At 33.3% G+C, this 27,353-nt stretch overlaps 1 protein-coding gene across 1 annotated transcript in view; it reads left to right on the top strand.

Moving 5' to 3' along the window:
- The window catches only part of PDE11A (phosphodiesterase 11A), a 258,746-nt gene that overhangs the window by 51,927 nt on the left and 179,466 nt on the right, over positions 1 to 27,353 (top strand). Inside the window, exon 2 of the mRNA XM_051990663.1 lies at positions 25,333 to 25,491. Within this exon, the coding sequence (XP_051846623.1) occupies positions 25,333 to 25,491 (159 nt within the window). The remainder of the gene's footprint in view (positions 1 to 25,332; positions 25,492 to 27,353) is intronic.

The following is a 27,353-nucleotide window of genomic DNA, read 5'->3' on the forward strand; positions in this document are numbered from 1 at the left end:
GATTAGAAAAGGAAAAAAGGAATCTAAAAGAAGAAAATAATTCTTTAAAAATTAGAATTGGGCAAAGTAGAAACTAGTGAAATTCTAAGAAACCAAGAAATAATCAAAGAAAATATAAAAAATGACAAATGGAAGCTAATGTGAAACATCTTATTAAAAAACAACAGATCAAGAAGAGAAAATATAATAATTGGACTATCTGAAAGCTGTGACCAATAAAAAAGAACCTTGAGACAAAAATGCAAGAAATAATCAAAAGAAAATTGTTCTGGAGTACAATTCCAGAACAAGAAGGGAAAGTAGAAATTAAAAAAAATTACCTATTGCCATCTCAAAGGGATCCAATAAGGAAAACACAAAGGACTATTATTGTTAAATTTTGAAACCTCCAGATCAAAACAAACAAACAAACAAACAAACAAAAAACACAATTCAAATATGCTGAAGCTACAATTAGAATTGTACAAGATTTATCAGTAACCATAATAAAAGACTGTAGATTCTGCAATAATATCTATTGACAATATAAAGAACTAGGCCTATGGCCAAAAATATCATATCCAGCAAAACTAACCATAATATAAAAAAAACAAACAGAAAAAAAGGACCTTCAATAAACTCACGGATTTTTAGGACTTGCTCCCAACCAAATCTGACTTCAATAAAAAATTTAACATATAAAAGTGAACATCAAAGAGTAATTTCAAGGGACTCAGCAAGGGCAAATTATTGATGTTTTTTACTTGGAGATATAAACCCCATATGTTTAAGATTAACATCTGTATTTGGGTAGTTCAAAAGAAAGATGGGAGCAGACTTGAGTATGATTTGACATTAAAAAGCAAAACTGTTTAGAAAAAAGTAAAATAATAATTATGCTTATACAAATGAGGTGCAGAGGAAGAACCTATACAGAGGCATTAGAAGGGGGGGAAGGCTAGTAGTTCTGAAAACATACTTATACCAGGAATAGTTTAAATAGGGAACAATACATATATGCATTTACGCACACCCATATACCCCTCACACCCCATGTGTGTATATATAAATATTTATATGTATACATACATATACATATAAATATTTATATACACACACACCTTAAAGTGTCTCTATAGAGAAATAAGGGGGAAAGAGAATAGGATAAAGTGGGGTATAGAAGAGTGTAAATTTATGACAGTGGGTCAAGGTACCTAGATTAATGGAATGGGATAAGGAGGGAGTGAAAAGGTGGGGCAAAGATCATGGGTTGGAGAAGGTTAAGTAATAGCAAGGCTAGTTAAGAAGACGAATTAAAATAGAAGAGTTAGCAGGAATAGAATTAAGATCACATATGTATATATAAACATGATAACAAGGATCAAGAGTAGAATTTATTAGGAAAAAAAGGAGAGTTAATAGTCATTGAGCTCAGATAAAGTAAAACTCAAAGATTCAATCAAGAGACAAATCTATATTGTCAGCCATATTACTATTGTTTTAGATGCATGTCTACATATATGTAAATGTATATATGTGGGTATGGACATGAATATACACATGTGTGAACATACATACACTCATATATGAATATACATATATGTATGTATGTATAAATATAGTAATAAATTAACTCTAGTCTGCTTGAGGGAGATAGGAGGTAGCTGGGTGGTACAATGATTAGAGGTATTTGTACAGTCAGGAGGATCTGAGGTCAAATCTGACCTCAGACATTTGACACTTTAACAAGCTGTGTGACTCTTGGGTAAGTCACTTAACTCTGATTGTCCCTTAAAAAAAAGAAGAAAAAATCATTTGTATCTGGGAAGATAGTAGAATAAGATGGGAAATTACCTGTTTGTTCTAAATTCTCTTACAAACAATGTAATATAATGACTCAGTGAACTTTGAACAGCAGAAATAATTTAAAGTTAGGGCAAAGTAGTTGTCTGCCTAAGATAATTTCAGAGGACTTTAGGAAAGACTCAAACCTCCTGGGTAGTGGTTTGATCTGATCGAAGAATAAATGCTTCTGTACAGATGCTCCTGAAGCAGCAAACAACAAGTCCTGTGTCAGGTGGCAGCTTCAATTTTAAAAACTTTTACCACATGGACAGTGTGTGTGTGTGTGTGTGTGTGTGTGTGTGTGTGTGTGTGTGTATGAGAGAGAGAGAGAGAGAGAGAGAGAGAGAGAGAAAGAGAGAGAGAGAGAGAGAGAGAGAGAGAGAGAGAGAGAGAGAGAGAGAGAGAGAGAGAGAGAGAGAGAGAGAGAGAGAGAGAGAGAGAGAGAGAGAGAGAGAGAGAGAGAGAGAGAGAGAGAGAGAGAGAGAGAGAAAGAGAGAGAGAGAGAGAGAGAGAGAGAAATAGCTAATCAGGGGAAGATTGCAGCATCTCCACTGTTACTAGACACTGGGCCCAGGTGTGTTGAGTGAGTACCTGCTGGGTGAGTGCAGTCACAGAGGATGGGGATTTTGATGGTTATGGACACTTTCAGAGTCCGTGGTTTTGGTTCCAGAACAGAGGGATGAACTGAAGTTTGCAGCTGTGACAGAGATCACAGGGAACAAGAGAATTTGTGGTGACAGTGTTGTAAGGAATCCTAGTCATGGCTCAGGGGTGGAAAAGAATATTTGAAGTCAGGCCTCCAAACAGAGCTCAGAAAATAAGAACACAAAAACCCCTGAAACCTAAAATATTATCTCTCCTCTCTCCCCGATCTTGGAGCTCAGAACCCAGCTTTAAGACAAAGTTAACAGATAAGAAATAGGCTTCTAACTGGTGATGATAATGATGATAAATAAGCAAAAGAGAAAGAATGAAATCATAAATAATATGGTGGTAGAAAAGATCTGGGTTTAAATTCAGAAGATAGTGAAATTAAAATAGCTACTTCTATCTCAAATGAAAAAACAAAACAAAATTGTAATGTTCTGGCTACTTTCTGGAGGATCTCGGGATCAGCCCGAGTCCTTGATCTTAGTGGAGAAGAGATGAGGGCAGGAGAGCCACCAAGAGGCTAGTCAAGGAATGAATCATTTCCAGTGTTTCTCAGCCCTTTTATCTTTTGTACAATTACATCATTACAGCATTCTGAATATATGTGAACTAGAGAATTATTACATTACCATACTAAGTGCTAAGTATACATGTGAATTAGAGAACCATCATCTTAATTCCATTGAGTTAACACCTGGTTTCAAGTATACTTCTCCAGAGTTCTGGCCCTTTACACAAAATAGTTCCATGTTTAAAAAGAGTTAAAAGAACTTAAAACAACTTTAAAAATCAATTAAGAGAGATTGAAGGAATTAAAAAAAATAAGATTAATGCAGAAAACTCAAGAAAATTATGAAAAGAATCAATCAATTGGAAGAAGAGATCTAAAAATTTACCAAATAAAATAACTCCTTAAAAATAGAATTGAGTGAGGGGAAGCCAATAATTTCATAAGACATAAAGAAATAATAATACAAAAAAATCAAAAGAATGAAAAAAACCAGAAGACAATGTGAAACAGCTCATTAGGAAAACAATTGACCTGGAGAACCAATCAAGGAAAAACAATATAAGAATTGTTGGACTACCTGAAAGTTCTGAAAAATAAAGAATTTAGATATTATATTTCAAAAGATTATTAAGGAAACAATACTATGGAGCTACAAACACAATATCAATGATTTAGGAGCTTCTACATTAAAAGATCATGGAACAATATATTCCAAAAAGCAATGAGCTAGGACTGCAATCAAAAATAATTTATCCAGAAAAATCTGGGTATTATTCTAAGTGTTTGAACTAAATGACTTTCAGGCATTTGTGAAGAAAAGACCAAAACTAAGTGGAAAATCTAATCTACTAGATTTCTGGAGAAATTTAAAAAGGTAAACATTAGAGACAAATTATAAGGGACTTAAGGTCAGACTGTTTACTTCTTATCTAGAGAAAGTTATTTGCAACCCTTAAGGGTGCTATCATTACTTGAAAAGTTTGAAAGACCATACATAGAGAGAAGACTTGGAGTCGAATTAAATATGATGGAATAATGGTAAAAAAAAAAAATGGAGCAATTATCTCATACAAATAAGGTGTGAATAGAAAAACTACTACAGTAGTGGCTGAAGGGGGTGGAGGTGGAGGATTGATAGTAGTGGAATTTTATTCTTATGAGAATTGGGTAAAACAGAGAATAACACATATATCTAGAAGGATATAAAAGTCTTTTTCACTTATAGAGAAATAAGAGGACAAGGGGATAAGAAAAGGAAGGGACTTTTAGAAGTGTGGGTAAAGTAAGGAAAAGGAAGATAAGGGAAAAAGCCAAGGAAGAGATTTTTAGAGGGGTATGGATTAATGAGGCTGTGATCAGAAATCAATTATTTTATTTGAGGAGGGGTATAATAAAAAGAGAGGGAGAGAAGGATAAACAGTAATGAAAAATAGGATAGAAGAAAATGAAGCACTAATGATTATAACTTTAAATATGAATGTGATTAATTTATCCATAAAAAGGAAATGGATACCAGAATGGATTAAAAACAAGAATTTAACAAAATGATGTTTATAAGAAACACATTTTAAAATTGAGAGATTAATAACAAAGAACTTGAATAGAACTTAAAATGTTTCAGGTGGTACAAAAAAAACAGGGGTAGAAATCACAATCTCAAAGTTAAAGTTTAAATAGATTTAATTAAAAGCATAAACAAGGAAACTACATTATGATAAAAAGTAACAGAACAGTAGTTCAATACTAAACCTAAATGTACCAAATGCTGTAGCATCTAAATTTTTAAAAGGAAGAGCTAAATCAACTACAGATGAAAATATTTAAAATACAATAGTGAGGGATGTCAAACTTTCAGAACTAGCCAAATCTAACCAAAAAGTAAATAAGAAAGAAATTAAGGCTATCCACATCCAGAGAAGAACTGTGGAATCTTAATGCAGATTGAAAAATACTATTTTCATTTTTTTGTTCTTTTTATTTCTTACAGTTTTTTTTCTTTTTGTTCTGATTCTTATTTCTCAACATGACTAATGTGGAAATATGTTTAACATGATTATACATATGTAAACTATAGCAGATTGATTGCTCTCTTGGGGAGTGAAAAGGGGAGAGGGGGAAAATGGAAATTGAAATATTATGAAAGTGAATGTTGAAAAGAAAAATTAAGTGAATATTATTGTTTTTACGTATAATTGGAGATAATATATTATATAAAAATTCTATCTGTGATACAAAAAAGAAAGAAGTCAAGGATATAAGTAGAATCTCAAATAAACCAAATTTGATGTAGAATATGCCTTTTTCTCAGAGGTACTTGAAATATTTACAAAACAGAAATATCAATTGTATTTTTCCATATCATAATGCAATTAAATTACATTTAATAAAGGACCATAGAAACACAGACTAAAAATTAACTAGAAATTAAATAACCTGATTTTAATACATGACTCATAGAAACAATAAATGATTAAAAAAAAGAAATTGATAATAATGAAATGACTTATCAGAACCCATGGGATGCAGCAAAAGCAATAATCAGAGGAAAATTTATATCCCTGAATGTTTACATCAATACAATATAGAAAAAGCAGACAAATTGAGTATATGATTTTTTAAAAAAAATAGAAAAAGGAAAAAAATTAAAAATCCTCAACTAAACACCTAATTAGGAATCCTGAAAATTAAGTGTGAGAGTAATAAAATTAAATGTAAGAAAGCCATTGAATTAATAAAAAGAAGTTGTTTTATTAAAAAAATACAATAAAATATATGAACCATTGGCTATTGTGATTTTTTAAAAGAGAAAAAAACAAATTATTACTATCAAAATAAAAGGAGTGACTATATCATCAAAGAAGATGAAATCAAAGTAATTATTATGAGCCCAATTATAGGCCAATAAATTTAACAATTTAAAAGAAATTGAAGAATATTTACAAAAATATAAACTGCCTGGATTAACAGACGGGGAAATAGAATATTTAAACAAACCTATTTTAGAAAAATAAATTGAACAGGCTTTAATGAACTTCCTTAAAGAAAAGAAAAAAAGTATCAGTACCAGATTGATTTATAATTGAATCCTATCAAACATTTAAAGATCAACTAATTTCAATATTAAATGTTATTTGGAATAATAGACAAAGGAGTCCTACCAAATAACTTTTATGAAACAAATGATGAACAAAAATAGAGAAACAAAATTATAGTCCAATTTCAATAATGAATATATGTAAAAATTCCAAATAAAATACTAACCAAGAGATTACAACACTATATCACAAAAATAACCAAATGGGATTTCTACCAGGAATTAGGAATGATTTAATATAAGAAAAACTATTAATGGAATTATGTGATTATATCAATGGATACAGAAAAAACTTTTGAAAAAAATGACACTCATTCCTATTTTAAAAAAACACTTGGAAGTATAGATATAAATGAATTTTCTATAAAATGGTAAGAATTGTCTACCTAAAATCATCAGCAAGCATTATTTGTAATGGAAATAAATTAGAAACCTTTCTGAAAAAATCAGGAATGAAACAAGGATGCCAATTATCACCAGTATTATTCAATATTGCATTAGAAATGCTAGTAATAGCAATAAGAAAAGAAAAAAATTGAAGGAATCAGAATGAGCAATAAGGTAATAAAACTATCTCTCCTTTGAAGATATGATGATATATTTGGAAACTCATAGATGTTCAAGTAAAAATTAGTTGAAATAATTAACAATTTTAGCAAAGTAGTAGGATATAAAATTAATTCATGTTAAACCATCAGTATTTCTATATATCACTAACAAACTCCTACAATCAACTACAAACTTAGGAAATAATTCACTTAATATAAGGTATAAAATACCTGAAACTATATCTACTAAGACAAACTCATGAACTACATGGACATAATTATTGAAACACTTCTTATAAAGTCAGATTTAAATAATTGGAAAAATATTAATTGTCTATGGTTAGGCAGAGTTAATATAATAAAAATGATAATTCTACCTAAGCTAATCTACTTATTTAATATCATGTCAATTAAACTACCTAAATTATTTTATTGAACTAGGAAAAAAATGCATTTGGAAGGGAAAAAACCCCAAATATCAAAGGAATTAATGAAAAAAATGTAAAGGAAGAAGTTCAGCAATGCCAGATCTTAAACTATATTGTAAAGCAGTAATTATCAACACTACCTAGCACTGGCTAAGAATTAGAAACATTTTTATAGTTGGTTTCTCAAATAATAGTTTCATACCTCAAATATGTAGAGAACTTTATCAAATTTAGAAGAATGAGTCATTCTCCAATTGATAAATGATGTAAAAATATTGACAAGCAGTTTTCTTAATAAAGAAGTCAAAAATATAATCATACAAAATGATCTAAATTTAAATTGTCTTTGATTAGATGAATGAAAATTAAAATAACTTTGAAATACAACCTCATGCCTATCAGATTGGTGAAAATAATAGAAGGGAAAAATAAAAAATAAAAAATTTTGGAAGGGATATGGAAAAAATTGGTACACTAACAAACTGTTGATGATACATTGAATGATGCAACCATTTTAGAGAATAATTTAAAGTTATACCCCAAAAGTTATAAAACTGTATACCTTTTAACCCAGCAATACTACTATTAGGTCTATTTTCCAAGGTGATCAGGGAAATGGGAAAAGAGCCAATATTACTAAATTTTTAAAGCAATTCTCTTTGTAGTGATGAAGAATTGAAAACTGAAAGGGATACCTGTCAATTGGGGAATGGCTAAACAAGTTGTAAAATATGATTATAATGGAATACTACTGTTCTGTAAGAAATTATAAACTGATTGATTTTAGAAAACTTCTAAAGAATTTCATGAAATAATGAAAAGTGAAGTGAGCAGAACCGAGACCATTATTTTATTGATTCATCCTGTCATTAGCAATTAGTATTTCTTCAATTATGTATAACTGCATGGAGTGTTTTGTAATTTTGTTCATACAGTTCTTGTGTGTGTGTGTGTGTGTGTGTGTGTGTGTGTGTGTTGGCAGGTAGACTTTCAAGTATTTTATATAGACCATGATTATTTTAAATCAAATATCTCTTTCTTCTGGACTTTATTGCTAATACATAGCATCAATTTGCAAGCTTGTAAGTTTTAAGTGTCTCCAAAGTGGTGTTTTCTAATGAAAGATCTGTTTACTGCTCTCTTGGCCTGAATTTTGAAAGTTCTTGTCTGAATTTTGTGTCTGATGGCTTATACATAGTTGAATTTTGGTAGACAACTGCTAGATTCGCTCTCTAGAAGGTTCTGTAGATTTAGAGCAATTGAACTACTGGCACTTATTTGCTCTGAGACGTTTGCCCTAATTATTCCACTGCAGGCTTTCATATTGGGCTAAAGGCTAGAATTGAGAGTCAGAGCCACATGGCTACATTTTTTGACTTTGTACTTTGCTCACTACATAGCTAGGGCTCATGCTTCTTTGCATCTGCTTCAGTCTGCTCCTAATCTGTGACCCAGAAATGAATAATGGGACAGCAGAATTGTCATATGACATTTGTTCTTTCACCCAATGCTAGTTCAGGGATTCCCCAAGATGTTTTCCTATTCTGATATTCTGTCTTGATTATCTTTCTATTCCTAGATGTTGAAATGTTTATCACCATAGCCCCAATGGTGCATTTTTGTTTAACCTCCATCTTCAATGTCTATAAACATCCTTTTTTATCTTCCCAAGTTTCCTTGGGCTGAAAAAATGTCTCAGGACTTTTTCTTGGCATTCTCAAATAGGTCTGGTGACCTTTCTTTGTCCTTGAGGAGGAATTTTGGGACAACTGGGCAAAAATGGTTCCTTTCACTTTGTCATATTGATTCTTCCTGCAATGTCTTTCTCTTTCAAACAAAAGGAGAATAATTTTATGGGTCTATGGCCTTAGATTATTGTCTCTATTCTTAATTTTTAAAGTGGTTAAAAATGATAAAAATGGCTGATTGGAATGTGTTGTATTTCTCTGTGAAAAATAAGTAGAAACAAATTAAGTTACTTTTTACTTATGTAGCCACTGATTATTTCTTCCTGTGGTTCAGTGGCTTTCAGTAAAAATATGTTTTCCTACCCCTCACTAGGAATAAGTATTAAGGATATTGGTATGTATTTGGAAGATTGCTACTCTGTTATTATTAAATGGGATCCCTGGGGAATCCTAATATTTATCAGAAATACACAGAGTTATAGTTGCCAGCAAAATTAAAGACTAATTGAGTTGGAATCTTCTTTCCATTTAATAATTGGAATATAAGAATATCTAAAGAAAGTGAATTTACCCTTAGTTTCCAATAGCCTCTCCATCCTTCTCTCTCTCTTTCTCTCTCCCTCCCTCCCTTTCTTTCTTTCTCTCTCTCTCTCTCTCTCACACACACACACACACACACACACACACAGCTGCCTGTAAATATTTTTGTGCATAAAGGTTCTTTTCTTCTTTCTTTAATCTCTTTGGGGGTATGGTGGTATTGTAGCCCTAAGAATTTCCACAGTTTTTGTAATTTGGGGGCCTATTTCCAAAGTACCTGTCAATTAGGAAATGCTTGAAGAAATTATGGTACTATAAGTTTTGCATTCCTAAAAAATCACTGCACTATACAATACAACCCACAGAGCTTGTGGAGGAAATGGATTTAGGAGCACAATACTCAGAAACTTCATTAGTGACATAAAAAAGATATGATTTTAATAAAAAGGTAGAGCAATTTTACATACATTAAATGGTTAAGAAATACATAAAAGACTACAATAAATAGTGGTGGCATCTGCAGCTTTGGGTCGTTGCTGCTCTGGCAGGAAGATTGGGGTGGAGTATGGACCAGCCCTCCTATGTACTTATAACTCCTGCTGCACCAGGAGATAAATAATAAATATGAAACTTTGAAAAAGACCTGAAATTTGCTGGTGAAAGTGGGCTTCAGAAAGGTTGTACCTCCTAAGTTATTGAGAAGTGGTACAGTTTTTTGCCTTCTTGCTATTGTTTCTTTCAGATGAAATTGTGCATTAAAAACATATGGCAATCCTTTGGGATAAATTTATATTTTTGAAACAAGCATTATAGCAGAAATGATCATATATGAATAGAATGGCATATTATTGTTCAATAAGAAATGATAAAAGGAATGGTTCCTGAGAAATCAGATGAGTTTTATATGAAATAATATGAGTAGAACCAGGAGATGGATTTATCAAAACCAAACAAGAAAAACCAAAAAACCAACAGCAATGTAAAGAAAAATACTTTGAAATATTTAAGCACTCTTATTGTTGCAATAACCAACCAAGATTCATTCCAAATGACTGATGATGAAGCATGCTACCCGCCCTCTTTCAGAGATGATGGACTCAGAGTATAGAATGAAACATATGTTTTTGTAAATGGCCAATGAAGGAATTTGCTCTACACTGGAAAACTGTTATGATGTCTGGCACACTACCAACAATGGGAAGTAGAAGGGAAGATAGGAAGATTTTTATTAATTGGAAAAAAGTGAATATTCTCTAAACTGTTCTATCCATCTTCATAGAGAAGAAAAAAAATTCTGTTGAGTCTCCTGAATCTACTGTGAAACGGATTTAACCATCAATGTCATTATCTGCTCTCTCTTCTCAACCAATGTATCAAGGACCATAAAAATGTTCAGTTACTGTTAAATTCAGCCAGAGAATTGTTGTTGTCCTTCTATAGCAGTCAGTTTTGCTATGTGACAAGTCAAATAAATTGTATACTTGATGCTACTATATTTTAAAGACTGATATTTCCTTATGACTGAAAACTCGATTGTTTTGATGTTTCTTGTTTGTACAATTCTTTACTTATATCAAAAGAGTATGGTTTTATATTTAGAACAAGGAAACTTAGAGATTTTTTAATATCAAGTCATAAAAATCAGAGATACTATCATAGGAATCAGGAATCTAGAACTGGAAGGGCCCCCAGAAGCCAGGTATGACAACTCCTTCTTTTACTCATGAGGAAAATGAAGTTTGGAAAGGTTGGATGACTTACACAAAGTCTTTTCAATTGTACCCAACCCCTCATGACCCCATATGAAGTTTTCTTGGCAAAGATACTAGAGTGGTTTGCCATTTTCTTCTCTGGCTCATTTTACAGAGAAGAAAACTAAGGCAAACAGGATTAAATGACTTGCTCAAGCTCATACAGCTATTACATGTCTGATGCCAGATCTGAACTGAGGAAGCTGTCTTCTTCACTCTAGACCTAGTACTCTATCCATTGAGTTACAACACAAGGCTTCAGTAGCTGTGCCTACTTATGAAAGCTTTTCCTCTATTTCTAATTTCCTGTGAATCATTGCAGTTAGAAGCAGTGCTCTTCCATTTTTCTTATTCTCTAGTCTGAACTACCTGTAAGTCTTTTGGGAAAGTCTTTTGAGCTAGAGTAGTGTATCTTAAGAGTTAATTTAGTGACTGTTGTGAGACAATAAGAAGGAATGAGCTGGCTCCTGCTTCCCCCTGAAGATAAGACATGTATGGTTAAATATAAAATCAAAGAGGGCAAATCTTTCCAGAGAAAGGCAAGAACAGAATGGTCTGGAGTTATTGGGAGTGGTAGAGAAGAAGGAATTTGAGGTAAAACTTGAAGGATGTTTATGATTTACATAAACAAAATCTGAAGTGGGAACACGTATGGCATGTTTTCAAGGCATTGAGGAGACTGATTTAGGCATTTGTAGGAAATAAAATTGAATGAGTAGAATGGGGATAGGTTATGAAAAAAATCTGAAAAAGCTGCCTGAGTTTGAGACTTAACCTGTGGACAACAGAGATTGATAATATTTATAAATGAAATTTAGCATAATATCTGGTATATAGTAAGCACTATGTAAACGTTTATTCCCTTTCTCTTCTCTTATTTCCCATTGACGGTATTCCTAGTTAGGATTAGAGAGAATAGGATATGTTCAATTTCTTGGCCTTTAAATACTTTCTAACTTCATAATCACGAGCTAATTTGTGTCCACATATGTGCTTTTTACTTGGATTTCAAACATTAATTTTAAAGGCTTATAAGACTGATTTAAATGAACTTTGGAATTTATATATATATTTCTGAATTTTTATTCACAGCTAGAGATTTTAAATGCTACTCATCAGAAACACTTCCTGAGCCCAATTTTGCACAGAAGAGAAGCTAAATCGACAGAAAGAATTTGACACATTATGTATGTGTCATGCATAAAGTATGCTATGATAAGTTTACATGTTCTCGAGTTCTAGACTTAAAATCAGGATGACCTGTATTCAAATCTTGCCTGAGAAAAGACACAAACATAAACATATTTGTTTCTTCATCTATAAATGGGGATAATGTCTGTTGTAACCATCTTAAGAGATGACCAAAAGATTTTAATTAGATTATATATATATATATATATATATATATATATATATATATATATATATATATTAAATGAGTTGGACATGATTGAGAAATGACTGAACAAGAATAACAAAAATTAGCCATAGTACTTAGAATCATAGAAGTGTGGAATCCTAGAATTTAAAATCTGGAAGGAACCTTAGGGAACTTTAGAGGATCCTATTCACCTTTTCAAATTTTTTTTTAAAAGAATAATAATAAAATCTTGCTTAGTTGGGGAAGCTGTTGATCCTATGTCCTGATTTATAGTCTGAGTACATGAGGAATTTAAAAAATACCACAGATAAAAATCTGAGAATCTGATAACAGAATGTTGTATCCCTAAAAATCTTATGTTTGACACTGGCCTTGGGCAGAGTGTTAAGGACTTTTCCAGGGATGATTAGTGAACATACTGTCTTAGAGTAAAGGAAACAGAACAGGTGTGAAATTGTACAGATCACACTGTAGGAAGGAAATTAATTTCTTTTGGTACCTTTTACTGTTCACAACACCATCTGTTATTTTAAAAATATACTGGGAAAGAAAATGAGAATTCCTCTCCCTTAAATTTAAAGTGAGTCCCAAATTCATTTCTAACATCATTTTGCCAAAAATGACTCCACTACTATCATCTCCATAGACATTACCACTGCATATGCCCACTTTGGAGAAATAACATTTTTGTTTGATTTTTCTATGATTTCCATCAGGGATTATTAATCTACATTTGTTAATTAGTTTATAGTCTGAAAATTATTCACTAGACAACAACTAGTATAGTTCATAAAAGTCACTATTAAAAATAAGGTGGAGAAGATGAGTAGAGTATAAAAGTGAATTCTAATAAGTTGTGGGTTACCTATAATTGTGACATATAAATAGATGAGTAAAAAAGTAACTCAGATAACAATATGGAAAAATAACATGAGATGCAAAGGAATTTAGGTGTATAGATTCTTAGAAAAGGCAATCAGTTGGGTCTCCATAACACTATGGGGTAAATTTTCAATGCTCAGTTGAACCACAGTGCTCCCATTAACATTAATGAGAGTTGGGTTGCTTAACTCCCTCTGTGCAATATTGAAACCTATCTTTTCGAACTCTGCAAATTAAAGTCAAAATGAAATGTTAATTGTATGCTGAGAAGGTTGGAGTTTAACAAGGACTCTTGCCTCCTGATTTCAGGGTATCACATTTAGCTTTAAAGGTGGCACAGTTCTTACGTATTGTGTTGAAGTTGTATTTTGTGCTGCCCTCAAATAATTGGAAGCATACTTTTATATTATTATTATTATTATTATTAATAAGTATACTAGGTTTGCATTGGCATTTATAAAATTGAAGTATGCTCATAATGTTGAAAAGTTAAAGGAAATAATTTGTTATTTTTGTTCAATCATATACAAGTCTTTGTGATCCTATTTGGGGTTTTCTTGACAAAGATACTGACATGGTTTATCATTTTCTTCTCCAACTCATTTTATAGATGAGGAAACTAAAGCAAATAGAGTTGTGATTTGTCTAAGGTCACATAGCTACTAAATATTGAGACCAAATTCGAACTCAGGAAGATTCCAGACCCTTTGCTCACTGTGTCACCAAATTAAAAAAATATCATTCTAAAAAGCCCAAAGAACTTTTAACATATATATCCAGGGATCACTGTTCAAATGGTAAGCTTCAAGGAAGAAGAATGATAGCACTTGCTTCTATATACAGATAGTGCCTTAAGTTTAAAAAGTTTTTACTCCAAACAAGTGAGGATAGTATTCTATTCCTATCCCCAACTTACAAATGAAGAAACTGAGGCTGAGAGAAACTAAAAGATTTATCTGGGGCTATACAACTAGTAAATTGCAGATCTAAGATTGGAACATAGGTTTCTTGATCACAGTTTCATTTTATAGTTTTCTTCTAGAGCTCTTCTTTTCATATACTAATAAATATGAAAAAACTATTGTCCTAAAAAGTTTAAGATTAATTATCAATGGATTCTCCCACTTTTTGGTCCACAAGTCAATAATGGAATGTCTAGTCACAAAGAGAAAAGACAAGGGACTTTTCTTCTAGAAGAAGGATTTGAAATTGTTAGAAAATCCTGTTCTTCAACACTAGTGTTGTTTAGAAAGGAGGATCACCTGTCACTTAGATGCAGTGTTTTTTTTTTTAATAACTTTTTATTGACAGAACCCATGCCAGGGTAATTTTTTACAGCATTATCCCTTGCACTCACTTCTGTTCCAATTTTCCCCTCCCTCCCTCCACCCCCTCCCCCAAAGGCAAGCAGCCCTTTACATGTTAAATAGGTTACAGTATATCCTAGATACAATATATGTGTGCAGAATCGAACAGTTGCACAGGGAGAATTGGATTCAGAAGGTATAAATAACCCGGGAAGAAAAACAAAAATGCAAGCAGTTTATATTCATTTCCCAGTGTTCTTTCTTTGGGTATAGCTGCTTCTCTTCATCCTTGATCAGTTGAAACTGAGTTAGATCTCTTTGTCGAAGAGATCCACTTCCATCAGAATACATCCTCATACAGTATCGTTGTTGAGGTATATAATGATCTCCTGGTTCTGCTCATTTCACTTAGCATCAGTTCATGTAAGTCTCGCCAGTCCTCTCTGTATTCATCCTGCTGGTCATTCCTTACAGAACAATAATATTCCATAATGTTCATACACCACAATTTACTCAACCATTCTCCAATTGATGGGCATCCATTCATTTTCCAGCTTCTAGCCACCACAAACAGGGCTGCCACAAACATTTTGGCACATGCAGGTCCCTTTCCCTTCTTTAGTATAAGCCCAGTAGAAACACTGCTGGATCAAAGGGTATGCACAGTTTGATAACTTTTTGGGCATAGTTCCAGATTGCTTTCCAGAATGGCTGGATGTGTTCACAACTCCACCAACAATGTATCAGTGTCCCTGTTTTCCCACATCCCCTCCAACATTCCGCATTATCTTTCTCTGTCATTCTAGCCAATCTGACAGGTGTGTAGTGGTATCTCAGAGTTGTCTTAAATTGCATTTCTCTGATTAATAATGATTTGGAGCATATTTTCATATGGCTAGAAATAGTTTTAATTTCTTCATCTAAGAATTGTCTGTTCATATCCTTTGACCATTTATCAATTGGAGAATGGCTTGATTTCTTATAAATTAGAGTCAATTCTCTATATATTTTGGAAATGAGGCCTTTATCAGAACCTTTGACTATAAAAATGTTTTCCCAGTTTATTGTTTCCCTTCTAATCTTGTCTTCATTAGTTTTGTTTGTACAAAAACTTTTCAATTTCATATAATCAAAATTTTCTATTTTGTGGTCAATAGTGATCTCTAGTTCTTCTTTGGGCATAAATTCCTCCCTCTTCCACAGGTCTGAGAAGTAAACTATCCTATGCTCTTCCAATTTATTTATAATCTCATTCTTTATGCCTAGGTCATGAACCCATTTTGACCTTATCTTGGTGTACGGTGTTAAGTGTGGATCAATGCCTAGTTTCTGCCATACTAATTTCCAGTTTTATTTTTGTCAAATAATGCATTCTTATCCCAAAAACTGGGGTCTTTGGGTTTGTCAAACACTAGATTATTAAAGTTATTGGCTGTTTTGTTCTTCGAATCTAACCTATTCCATTGATCAACTAGTCTATTTCTTAGCCAATACCAGATGGTTTTGGTAACTGCTGCTTTATAAAATAATTTTAGATCTGGTACAGCTAAGCCACCTTCATTTGATTTTTTTTTTCATTAATTCCCTTGAAATTCTTGTAGGTGCAGTGTTGCAGCTTTGTCTCCTGGTACCAGTTACAATATGAGTGTATTGGAAGTCTAGATTGGAGTTGTTTCCATCACACTGAGCAAACCCTGAAAGAACTTGGTTATGTTTGCTGGAAGGCTGAGATGTGCTATGTTAGGCTGTTAAAGGCAGTAAACATACTGGGGTTTGTGGAGTATTCCTAGAGGACTAGTACCTCTGATGGGAGGGCTTGCTGAGCTGTTTTTAGGGATGTGCATTCACACTTAGTGTCTCCCTGACTCACCCATCTCTCACTGGGAGCTCCAAGAAGCTGTGGAATGTGCAGCAATCAGTTAAACCATCTTGATCAAGTTAAGGATAATAATCACTGAGCTTCCAACCTGTCAGTGATTTGGGAGTATGGCTACCCCAAGCATGTGAAATTTCCCTCATTGGAATGGGCAGGTGAGAACAATATGTCCTAACTGGCCATGAAGGTGATGAAGTAGGTCCTGTATATCACTTAGAGCTATATCAGGTATTACATATGCCAAAGTCATCCACTGCATACTGGGCAGTCAACTCAAGATGACTTTTGCCTTGCCATTGGACTTTAATGACTTTAATGACTCTGAAAGGGAGAGTAAGGCTGACGATTTTGTGCAATTCTGCTTAACTTAAATCTAGTTAAATTGGAAAGTCAAGATATCAGCCTATAATGTAATTGTTTTTCTTTAAAAATAAAGGAATGATATCAATGTTGGATAATATAGTTGAGTCATGGAGAAAGTCCCTCGTCTTTTCTCTTTGTGACTGAACATTCCACTATTGACTTGTGAACTAAAAATTAGAAGAACTTACTGATTATTAATCTTAGATTCTTTAGAACTGTTGTTTATAATGTTTATCTATATTTAGAAAAAGGTCTAGAAAAGAGTGACAAAAATATGGAGAGAAGAGGATTAATATAGTCTATGAGAGGAAATTCAGAGTTTTAGAGAGTTGTACTGAGAAATTAAATGATTTGCCATTTTATGTAGTAAAAGTAGGATTTCAATTCAGATCTTAGCTTTGAGGGTGGTTTTCTATCCACTGTGCCACAATGTCTTTCTTCGTTATAGAACAAAATTACCTGGAAATGTCCCTTCCCCATTTTATATTAGTCATTATTTGCTACCAATTTTTCTTCAAAGCAAAAAATCTGTGGCAAAAATTTGGTAAATGCTCTTTCTCTGCCCCTATTGTTGAGTATTGAAGCCTGGGAAAGACTTTAGCTTAAGGCCAAATTCTCCCACTACGTCTGGGATTGTCTCTAGTGCTCCTGATCTATATCTTGCCACTGAACCCAGATGACTCTGGAGGAGAAAGTGAGACTGGTGATTTTGCACAGCCCTTCCTCACTTAAAGCCAATTAATTTACATGTCATGGCATCACCTTTGTGATGCCATGATTCTCTTTGAGAAAGGACAAAAAACAATATCACTCCATCTTTAAGAGAGAAGCAAATATTTAAATGGACAGAAGGTGGATGGCAAGAGAAAGAAAGAAGAGGAACAGGAACAGGTAACCCATCCACCAGGTAATCAGCCCTCAGACAATCAAGAGTTTGAGAAACAGCAAGTAGACCAATCTGGCTCAATACTTTCTCATTCAACCTATTTCCTTACAGGAGTCAACCAGGAGTTCACAGTGCAAAGACAAAAATTAAAGGACTTTCGAGGGCTTACTTTGGTGTTTTTGCTTTGTTGCCTTTTGAAATTAAATTAATTATCTTCAATAACAAAAATCTATTTTTTCTCCCTCTTTCTCCCCCTCCCATTACTCAGGAGGAAAAAAGAAAACTTTTAAAACAAATATAGTCAATAAAAACAAATTCTCTCATCGAGGCAAAGTCAAAATACACACACACACACACACACACACACACACACACACACGTCTCCTTATGTACATGAAGGCATCTCCTCTTTGTTAATAGATCAACTTCTAGAATCATTCATTACATTATTTGAATGCTATTACATTAATCACACTTCAAAACAATCTTTAAAAAGTTGCCTTTATGGTGAATTTGTTAATGTATAAATTGTACTATTGGTTCTACTCACTTCATTCTACATCAGTATGTACAAATTTTTCCAGGTTTCTCTAAACCATCTTCTTTACCATTTCTTATAGCATATCATTATTTTAATATACCATAACATTTTCAGGCTTTCCCAATTAATGGGTATTTCCTTGATTTCCAGGTTTTGCCACCACAATAAAAGAGCTGCTATGACTATTTTCATACATATAGTTTTTTCTCTTTTTTTTGAATATAAAACTAGTAATCATATCATTCAGTCAGCTGTAACATTTTAGGCAGAGTTCCAAAACACTTTCCTAAATGGCTGGACCAATTCACAGTTTTACCTATAGAACATTAATATGTTCAAAAGTACTTTGGATAAGGTTGGAGGGAAGAGTCTCCCAAGAGTATTCTCCATATTTTTGGCTCTCTACTCCAACTATTTAGTTATAAGGATTTTAAATGTTTTCTATTGACCACTCATAATATATTCTATACATTCCAATTAAATTCCCAAGCCAAGTCATACTTAATATCATTTAGGCTACAGTGGTCAACCTCTCAATTAGGATAAAAATACATAATTCTTGGTTCAGCATTTTAAAATCCAACTATCTAGCTCTCTAGTCTAAACCTTTTTGTTTCTATTACCTCCCTCCTACTTCAGGCACTCTCTTTTCTAGTCAGATTGGTCTACTTGCTATTTCTCAAACATGTCCTCATCTCTTGTCTTCTTGACTTTGGAGAGTATTTCTGTACTTTGAATGCATTTCCTCTTTACCTCTGTTTAGCTTTCTTCAAATTTCAGTTTAGAGTCATATCCATCAAAAGGTTGTTTTCTCATCCCCTCAAGATAATGCTACCACTTGAATGAACATTTGGGATGGATTCTTGAATTTTGCATACCTCTGTTTTTTTCTGAGCTAATTTAATTCTGCTTTTCTCCTAGAACACAGCACCATCTCTGATGAGAGCATGCCATGTTGGGTGGTCTTGTGCCAGTGTCTCACATATCATATAATCAACTCTAAAGTTCATAAAAGAGACCTCAAGAGTGTCTTTGAATTGCCTTTTTCTGACCACCTTGTGAATGCTTTCTTTGTGTGAGTTCTCCATAAAACACACACATACACAGGCACTCTCTCTCTCTCTCTCTCTCTCTCTCTCTCTCTCTGTCTCTCCACATATAGATTTATTTATTTATACTTGTGTTAGAATGAAAATTCCTTGAAGGCAGAAAATATTTAATGTTATTTTTTTATCCCCATCATTTGATATAGTGCCTTGGCACACATTAGTTGCTTAATTCATACTTATTGATTGATTAATAAATGTTGATTTGTTGAATATAAATTTCTCCTTTTGGTCACTCTTCTTATTCTGTCAGGAAGATAATTGTCTTTCATATTGTACTTCACTATACACTTAAAGATATTTATTGTTATTTTTAGCCTTCTTTTCTTCAGGGCTAATAATTCCCCTAAAAATTTTTCAAGTTTATTAGTTCTCTCTGAATTTTGAGATTGGATGGCTTCAGTTACCTCCTTTGTATCCTAGTCCTTTGTATCAGAGCTATCAAAATTAAACCAGCTAGGCTTATTTAAACAGTATCTGACCAGTTTGTTCTCTAACTCAGTCTGTTTTCCTGATCTCTCATATTGTGTTGTCTGTTCTGATGTTCAGATAAGCCTGAGGTAAAGAAAACAACATTGAAAGCTCATGTCTTTTTGGTGTCATCTGTTATTAAGCTATTCTCTTTTATTTGACAAAAGAACATTATCTTCCTTTGTCCCCTTTTTGTGTTCACTATATTTTAAAGAATGGTTTCCCAGTTTCCTTTGTCTCTTTCAAATGACATTATATCTGTTTGGGGAATGATTTTTTTAAAAAATCTTTTCATTGTAAGCTTGTATCTAAGAGATTAAAAACATTAGGAAAATGGGGATTTCTATCATCCATTTTCTTCCTCTATTTTGATGGGCTATTTTCTACAATGTGTGAGAATCAGGCTATGATTATGATAATCATGAAATGATAAAGTGGAGAAACAGAAAATTTGAAAACTAACAAATTTAAAAACTACTGTAGTACAATATTGTAACTATTGCTTCTCAAATTTTGATTGGAGAACTATTGATTTTTTTTTCTCCTGACTTCCTTTATTCTCTTGTGTGAATTTTCCTTTTTCCCTAAGGCACAAATTTATTTGGGAGTGGGGAAGGTCTGTAACAGTGATATTGGAATGTTCCATAGTATGGTTGGGGGTGGGGGTGGGGGTGGGAAAAGCAGAAGTCTGAAGATCTGAGTTCTAGTCCTATTGATGCTCCCTAATGATGTGACTACAGGAAAGACACAATCTTTTTGAGACTTACTACTTTTAAAATTGGTATAATAATACCTGTCTTCTCTGTATGATAGTGTTGTATCAAATGAAATAATGCATATGAAAGCGTATTGTAAATTCTACAGTACTATACACATGTACGAAATTATTTTAATCTGAGTTGTATACTAGTCTTGTACATGCCTTAATTTGGATTTGTGTCCATGTATGTTAAACGAGTTTTATTATAGTCAAGATTTTTTTTTTAGGCTAGTTCATATACACTGAACTCTATTGGGTTGAACCAAGGATCTAGAATATAGCCAATCTTGAATTTTTGACTAATAATAGTGATCAAGAAAGGTTTACAAAAGGAGCTCTGATTTATTCTGGGTTGCATTGGTGTAGGAAGAAGTCCATCAAAAAAAGTTTTTCTTTCTTTGCTATGAATTCTTTACATTTCTAGAGTTGAGTTTGGGTCACACTGCACCCCTCAGGATCAGTATAAACTTGTTTAGTTTCCTTGGTACACTCGTGATGGATCTTTAGCTTATTATAAACCCAGGGCTCTGGAGGAATAAACCACGAGGTATAGCAAATGGCCTGGTAATTTTCCATTTAGCATTTGCTGAAATGAAAATCAGCAACTTGTTTTTTCTATCTCTTAACAGGAAATTAAATTGTGCATTTAAAGATGAGTGAGTTGGAGAGGAGGATGATCAATGGGACGAATTCCTAAAGATGATGGCGTGTGATATCAATAGTAAAGAGGGTTATCTTTGGCAAGAGGAAGGGTCATCTTTTGTTTAGAGACTAGAGCAAATAATAGAGACTAGTAGCATGATAGGGAGACATAAAGTAAAGGAAATTAGAAAGCTCATAATGGAGTAAGGTTAGCTAGTGAAAAACTAGCTTTGTCTAGGGGTGGGGCTGGTAGCTTGGGGTCAAGGGAAGAGGAAAAGTTCCAAACAGAGCATTCCAGAGAGTCAAAATTTAAATATGCTAACTCTCTTGGCCTCATAGGAGGGAGTAGACTATGAATGAAAAAGTAATCATCCAGGAAAAGGATGGCCAGGAGTAAAAGATATTTTAGAGGATGTCAGTTTTCTGTGAGTTCAAGAAAATAGAAAGAGTGGGAGAAGACGAAGTTTAGGAAGAAGAAATTTGTCATTAGTAGAAGGTTGGTTCCAAAGAACATATAAGAAGAAATGTATAGAATAGATATAGAGTACATATTGACAAAAATCTCCTCTTATTTCCAGGGGAGGAAACAAGGAATTGGTGGGGATGAAAAAGGCTGAGTTTTTGAATTACAAGAGTATGGGGAAAGGTAATAAAGAAAGGCTTTTCATCTTGGAAGATTGTGCTCATGATCCCTAAGGAATAGATAAGAGGGTAAGGTGAGGGGAGACTACATGGTCATGGCTGGGAACATCATGTATTCAAGGAAGTAATAATTTTAGGCAATAAATAGAAAGTTGGAGCTGTTACTTTAAAAAATTGACTCTTGATATTATAAGCAAATAAAAGAACAAAGGATAGTTTACCTCTCAGATCTGTGGAGAAGGAAGGTATTTGTGACCAAAGAAGAACTGGAGATCATTATTGAACATAAACTATATAATTTTGATTATATTAAGTTAAAAAGCTTTTGTACAAACAAAACTAATACAGACAAGATTAGAAGGGAAGCAACAAACTGTTTAAACATTTTTACATTCAAGAGTTCTGATAAAGGCTTCATTTCTATAACATATAGAGAATTTACTCAAAATTTATAAGAATTCAAGCCATTCTCCAATTGATAAATGGTCAAAGGATATGAATAGACAATTTTCAGATGAAGAAATTGAAACCATTTCTAGTCATGTGAAAAGGTGCTCTAAATCACTATTAAGACAATTCTGAGATACCACTATACATCTTTCAGATTGGCTAAGATGATAGGAAAAGATAATGATGAATATTGAAGGGGATGCCCAAAGGGTGATCAAAATGTGCATACCCTTTGATCCAGCAGTGTTTCTACTGGGCTTATACCCCAAAGAAATCTTAAAGGAGGGAAAAGGCCCACACGTGCAAAAATGTTTGTAGCAGCCTTCTTTGTAGGGGCAAGAAAATGGAAACTGAGATCAGTTGGAGAAGGGCTGAATAAGTTATGATATATGAATGTTAAGGAATATTATTGTTCTATAAGAAATGAGCAGCAGAATGATTACAAAGAGACTTGGAGACTTACATGAATTGATGCTAAGTGAAATGAGGAGAACCAGGAGATCATTGTACATGGCAACAATAAGATTATACAATGATCAATTCTGATGGACGTGGCTCTTTTCAACAATGAGATGATTCAGGCCAGTTCCAATGATCTTGTGATTAAGAGAGTTATCTACACCCAGAAAAAGGACTGTGGGAACTGAATGTGATTCACATCATAACATTTTCATGCTTTTTGTTGTTTGTTTTATTTTCTTTCCTTTTTGATTTGATTTTCCTTGTGTGGAAAGATAATTATATAAATATGTATTCATATATTGATTTAACATATATTGGATTACTTGCCATCTGGAGGGGCAGGTAGGAATGTGGGGAAAATGGAACACAAAATTTTGCAGGGGTCAATGTCAAAACATTTTCCATGCATGTTTTGAAAATAAAAAGCTTTAATAAAAAAAGGAAAGAAAAATTTAAAAATTGACACTTTCCTCTCTCCCCATACTTCTGTTAGTTTACAGTACCAACCACTTCATAAAACCCTTTATAGTTTGAACTTTGCAACTGTAGTCCACTGATTCTCTATTAAGAGGAGGAAAATATATTTTATCTTAATCCTATGTAACCAAGATTAGACATTTTATGGATTGAATTCTTATATTTTTTAGTTTTATTTTCCTTTAAATTATTCTTGACATCTTAAATTATTCAATTAATCTGTGGCACACACACATAGATACATATATATTGGTTGATTGGTTCTTCATTTTTGAAAAGGACCAAAATGACATCATCACATAGAATCAAGGTACAATGTGTCTGACGTTGGCTGATCAGACCAATATAAGCTTGGAATATTCTGCCACAAGTAGGATACAAACAGTCCATATGAACATTTGGGGTAGCTTCTCTAACTTTGTATATCTCACATTTCTTCTGAACTAATTCAGTTCTGCTTTGTTCATAGAGCACAGCATCTTCTCTATTGAGGGCCCGTCTTGCTGGGTAGTTCTTTGCCAGTGTCCCCCATGTCATACAAACAATTCTGAAGTTCTTAAGAGAGACCTTGAAAATATCCTTGTATTGCTTTTTCTGACCATCTTGTGAGGGCTTTCCATGTATGAGTTTTTCATATATATATATATATATATATATATATATATATACACACACACACACATTGTATATATTTTATATAAATATATAAGTATGTGTGTATGTATATCAAACATATATGTATGTATATATATGTTTATATATCCACACATACATATATATTCTAATTCTTCTTTTTTCATTTTCCTTTCACTTTAAACAGATCTATCCAAGTTTCTCTTTATTCATCATATTTGTCATTTCTTTATAAGACATTACACAATTACATGAATACAAAAAAACTTTGTTTCTTTCATTTCTCAATAGATAGGAAATCCACTTTATTTCCAGTTTTTCTTTTTAACTATCACAAACAACCTCTTTATCTTTCTGTCTCTATCACAATCCTTAAAAAGGACTAGTGTTAGAAATGAAAGGCATTGATATCATCTGAAGATCAAAATCTAGGGGAGAGAGTCACACAGAACATGAGAACAACATGAAGAAAAGGAGCTGAATTTATAATGATATTTTCCTTATTGTCAAGGTTTAGTACAAACAATATTATTTTTGGTCAAGGTCGATTCCTTCCCTCATAACCAATTACCCTGCCACTCAACTAAAGTCAATGAAATTACGGAATGATTTGCTGTGGTGCAGAAATCTGGGGAATAGAATTAACATCATTTTAATATCATAAGATCATTGATTTAGAACTGGAAGTACCTTTACAAGTCACCTTTTCTGATCCCCTTATAGAGATGAGGAGCCAGAAATCCAAAGATGGAGTTTTTCTGTGTTGTTCCGCATTTCAAACACTGCTTATCACTGAAATGTAGTCATCTATTTTGTTTTGGTTTATTTTTCAGTCATGTCCAAATGGTTTTTATTTATTTATTTTACAAATAGACTGGAGTGGTTTGCCCTTTCCTTCGTCAGCTTATTTTTATAGATGAGACATTGAGGCAAACAGTGTTAAGTAATTTGACTGAGATTGCAAAGCTAGTAAGTATCTGAGGCTAGATTTGAGCTCAGAAAGTCTTCTTGACTTTAAGCCTAGCATTATATTTACTGTGCCATCTATTAACTCCCACCTCTTGATCACAAAAACTTGACCAAATTTGATGATTTGATGATAATATACGTCTTCTCCATTTTGAAATTAAATGCTAAAGAGATACTCAGTCATTTATGTGAAAATAGAATAATTTAATAAATAATATATTAGAATTAATCTTCATGTTTTTTAGGAGGTGTAGAGCTGTTTGCAATGATTTATTACAATATTCCCAATATTCCCATTACATCATACCAAACCCATTTGATATAGAAAAGGATGATTGGAAAAGGATTTCCTTGATTGCACAACTGATAAAAAAGACTGCTCCAAAACAACCTTCTCTCCTCTTGCAAGGAGTCATAGGTGATTAATACTGCATCTCTCTTCTGTTTAGGACCGAAGATTCAATGATGAAATCGACAAGCTGACCGGATACAAGACAAAGTCTCTGTTGTGTATGCCGATCAGAAACAGTGATGGGGAGATCATTGGTGTTGCACAAGCAATAAACAAAACTCCTGAAGGTGTTCCCTTCACTGACGATGATGAAAAAGTAAGGTTGCATGCTTCTTTTGGGGCTTACACTATTGCATTATTACACTTCCTATAGTGAGAAGATAATTAATAATTGTCCTAAGTGGAAAGGAATGATGATTATAGGATTCCCCTATTCAAAGAGTAATCTTTGATTCATCTCATGATTAATGATATTTTTCTTAGATGGTAGACTCATCAATTTGATGGAAAATAATCATGCATACAATATTTTTGATTACACTTTATCAAAAAAATCAAGGATCCTATTCATAGATCTGCAAGGAACCTTCAAAGTTGTTGTTCAGTCATTTTTCAGTCATATCTGATTCTTCTTGATCTCAGGATTTTTTGGCAAAAATATTAGAATGGTTTATCATTTTCTTCTTCAACTCATTTTACAGATGAGGAAACTGAGATAAACAGGATTAAGTGTCTCCTTTGGAGTCACACAATTGTGTGAGACCCTTCAGGTCTTTCTGACTTCATCCCCAACCTGTTTCTCTACTCTACTGAATCACCTAATTCAATTCTCATTTTGTAGTTGAGGAAATTGAGATCCAGAGAAATTTGCCCAAACTTTTGGGCTATTTGCCCAAAGTTATATATGTAGTAAGTGACAAAGTCATGATACAGACCCAATTTCTCTAACTTGAAATACACTTCTCTTTTCAAAGGCATTTGGATGAATTAGGAGTCATAGATTCAAACCTCTGCTCTGTTTATATTAGCTGGCAGGTTACTCAGCCTCTCATTTTTTTCCTCATTTGCAATATACAAATAATATGTGAATTACTTTGTAGTGAGGAGCAAAATAATAGTATTATCCAGGTCATGTTTATATACAGCTTCAGATTTACAAAGCACTTTCTTCACAGTATCCTGGAAGATAGGTAAAGTATTTTGTCATTAAAAATAAACATATACCCACAAGTCTCTAATAGCTTTTGGCTGTTTCCAAACCCATGATGATCATGCGTTTGATTCATAACTCATGAACCTCTATTTCCATGAAATCTCCCTTGACTAAACCAGAATAAATCATGTGATGGCAAAGCAAAGGACATTTTCTCAAAGTAGGGCGAGAGGCAAATAATAAGGAATTAAATTAAGCAGTGAGCTCACTCACCATCCATTTGCCAAAGTTGCCACCTGCCTGCATATATCTCCTGGGAAGCACTGGTCTCTGCTCCTTCTTAGCCATCTCATGCTTATTATCCTGCCATCTTCACAGAACAATAGGAGCATCATCCCTCAAGTCCCTCTTGACAGGATGTTAGGGAAGTGTCCATGGTAGCAGTACCATGCTGGTATTCTCAGCAGGGCATTGTAAACTTAAGGTACAAATGGTGAGGTATTGGCCCAAGAGGCAGGGAGTGTTTTTCAGAGTGTTGTTGCTTCCCAGCATGACAATTAAATAAACAGGGTATCAAAACCAGACTCTGTCCATTGTTTTTCCTCTGTCTTCCCCTTTAGCCCTGCCACATGGACTATAATCTATGTCTAATTCCCTGGAGATTATCCTAGTTTCTTGAAAATGTGAAGTGTATCTAGATAATCAGAATCTGGACTGGGTTAGTGTTGCCATTTTGCAAAGTCCTAATAACCTTGAGGGGCATCTAGTACCAAGACTATTCCTGATGAAATCGGTTCTCCTATATTTCTAGGCTTCCCATGAGGGAATCTGAAAGTCCCATGGAAAGACTATTAAAAACATAAGCTATTATCATGGTGTAACTGACGGTGCAGTAGGTAGAACATTGAAGTTGGAGGCAGGCCAAGCTATTTAATCTTTGTTGCCTCTGTAAATGGGGATAAAAATAACATCTACCCCAAAGGGTTGTTATGAGGATTAAATAAGGTAATAACTGTAAAGAAAAG

Source organism: Antechinus flavipes, chromosome 3 (genome assembly GCF_016432865.1).
Source record: "Antechinus flavipes isolate AdamAnt ecotype Samford, QLD, Australia chromosome 3, AdamAnt_v2, whole genome shotgun sequence".
NCBI classification, from domain to species: domain Eukaryota; kingdom Metazoa; phylum Chordata; class Mammalia; order Dasyuromorphia; family Dasyuridae; genus Antechinus; species Antechinus flavipes.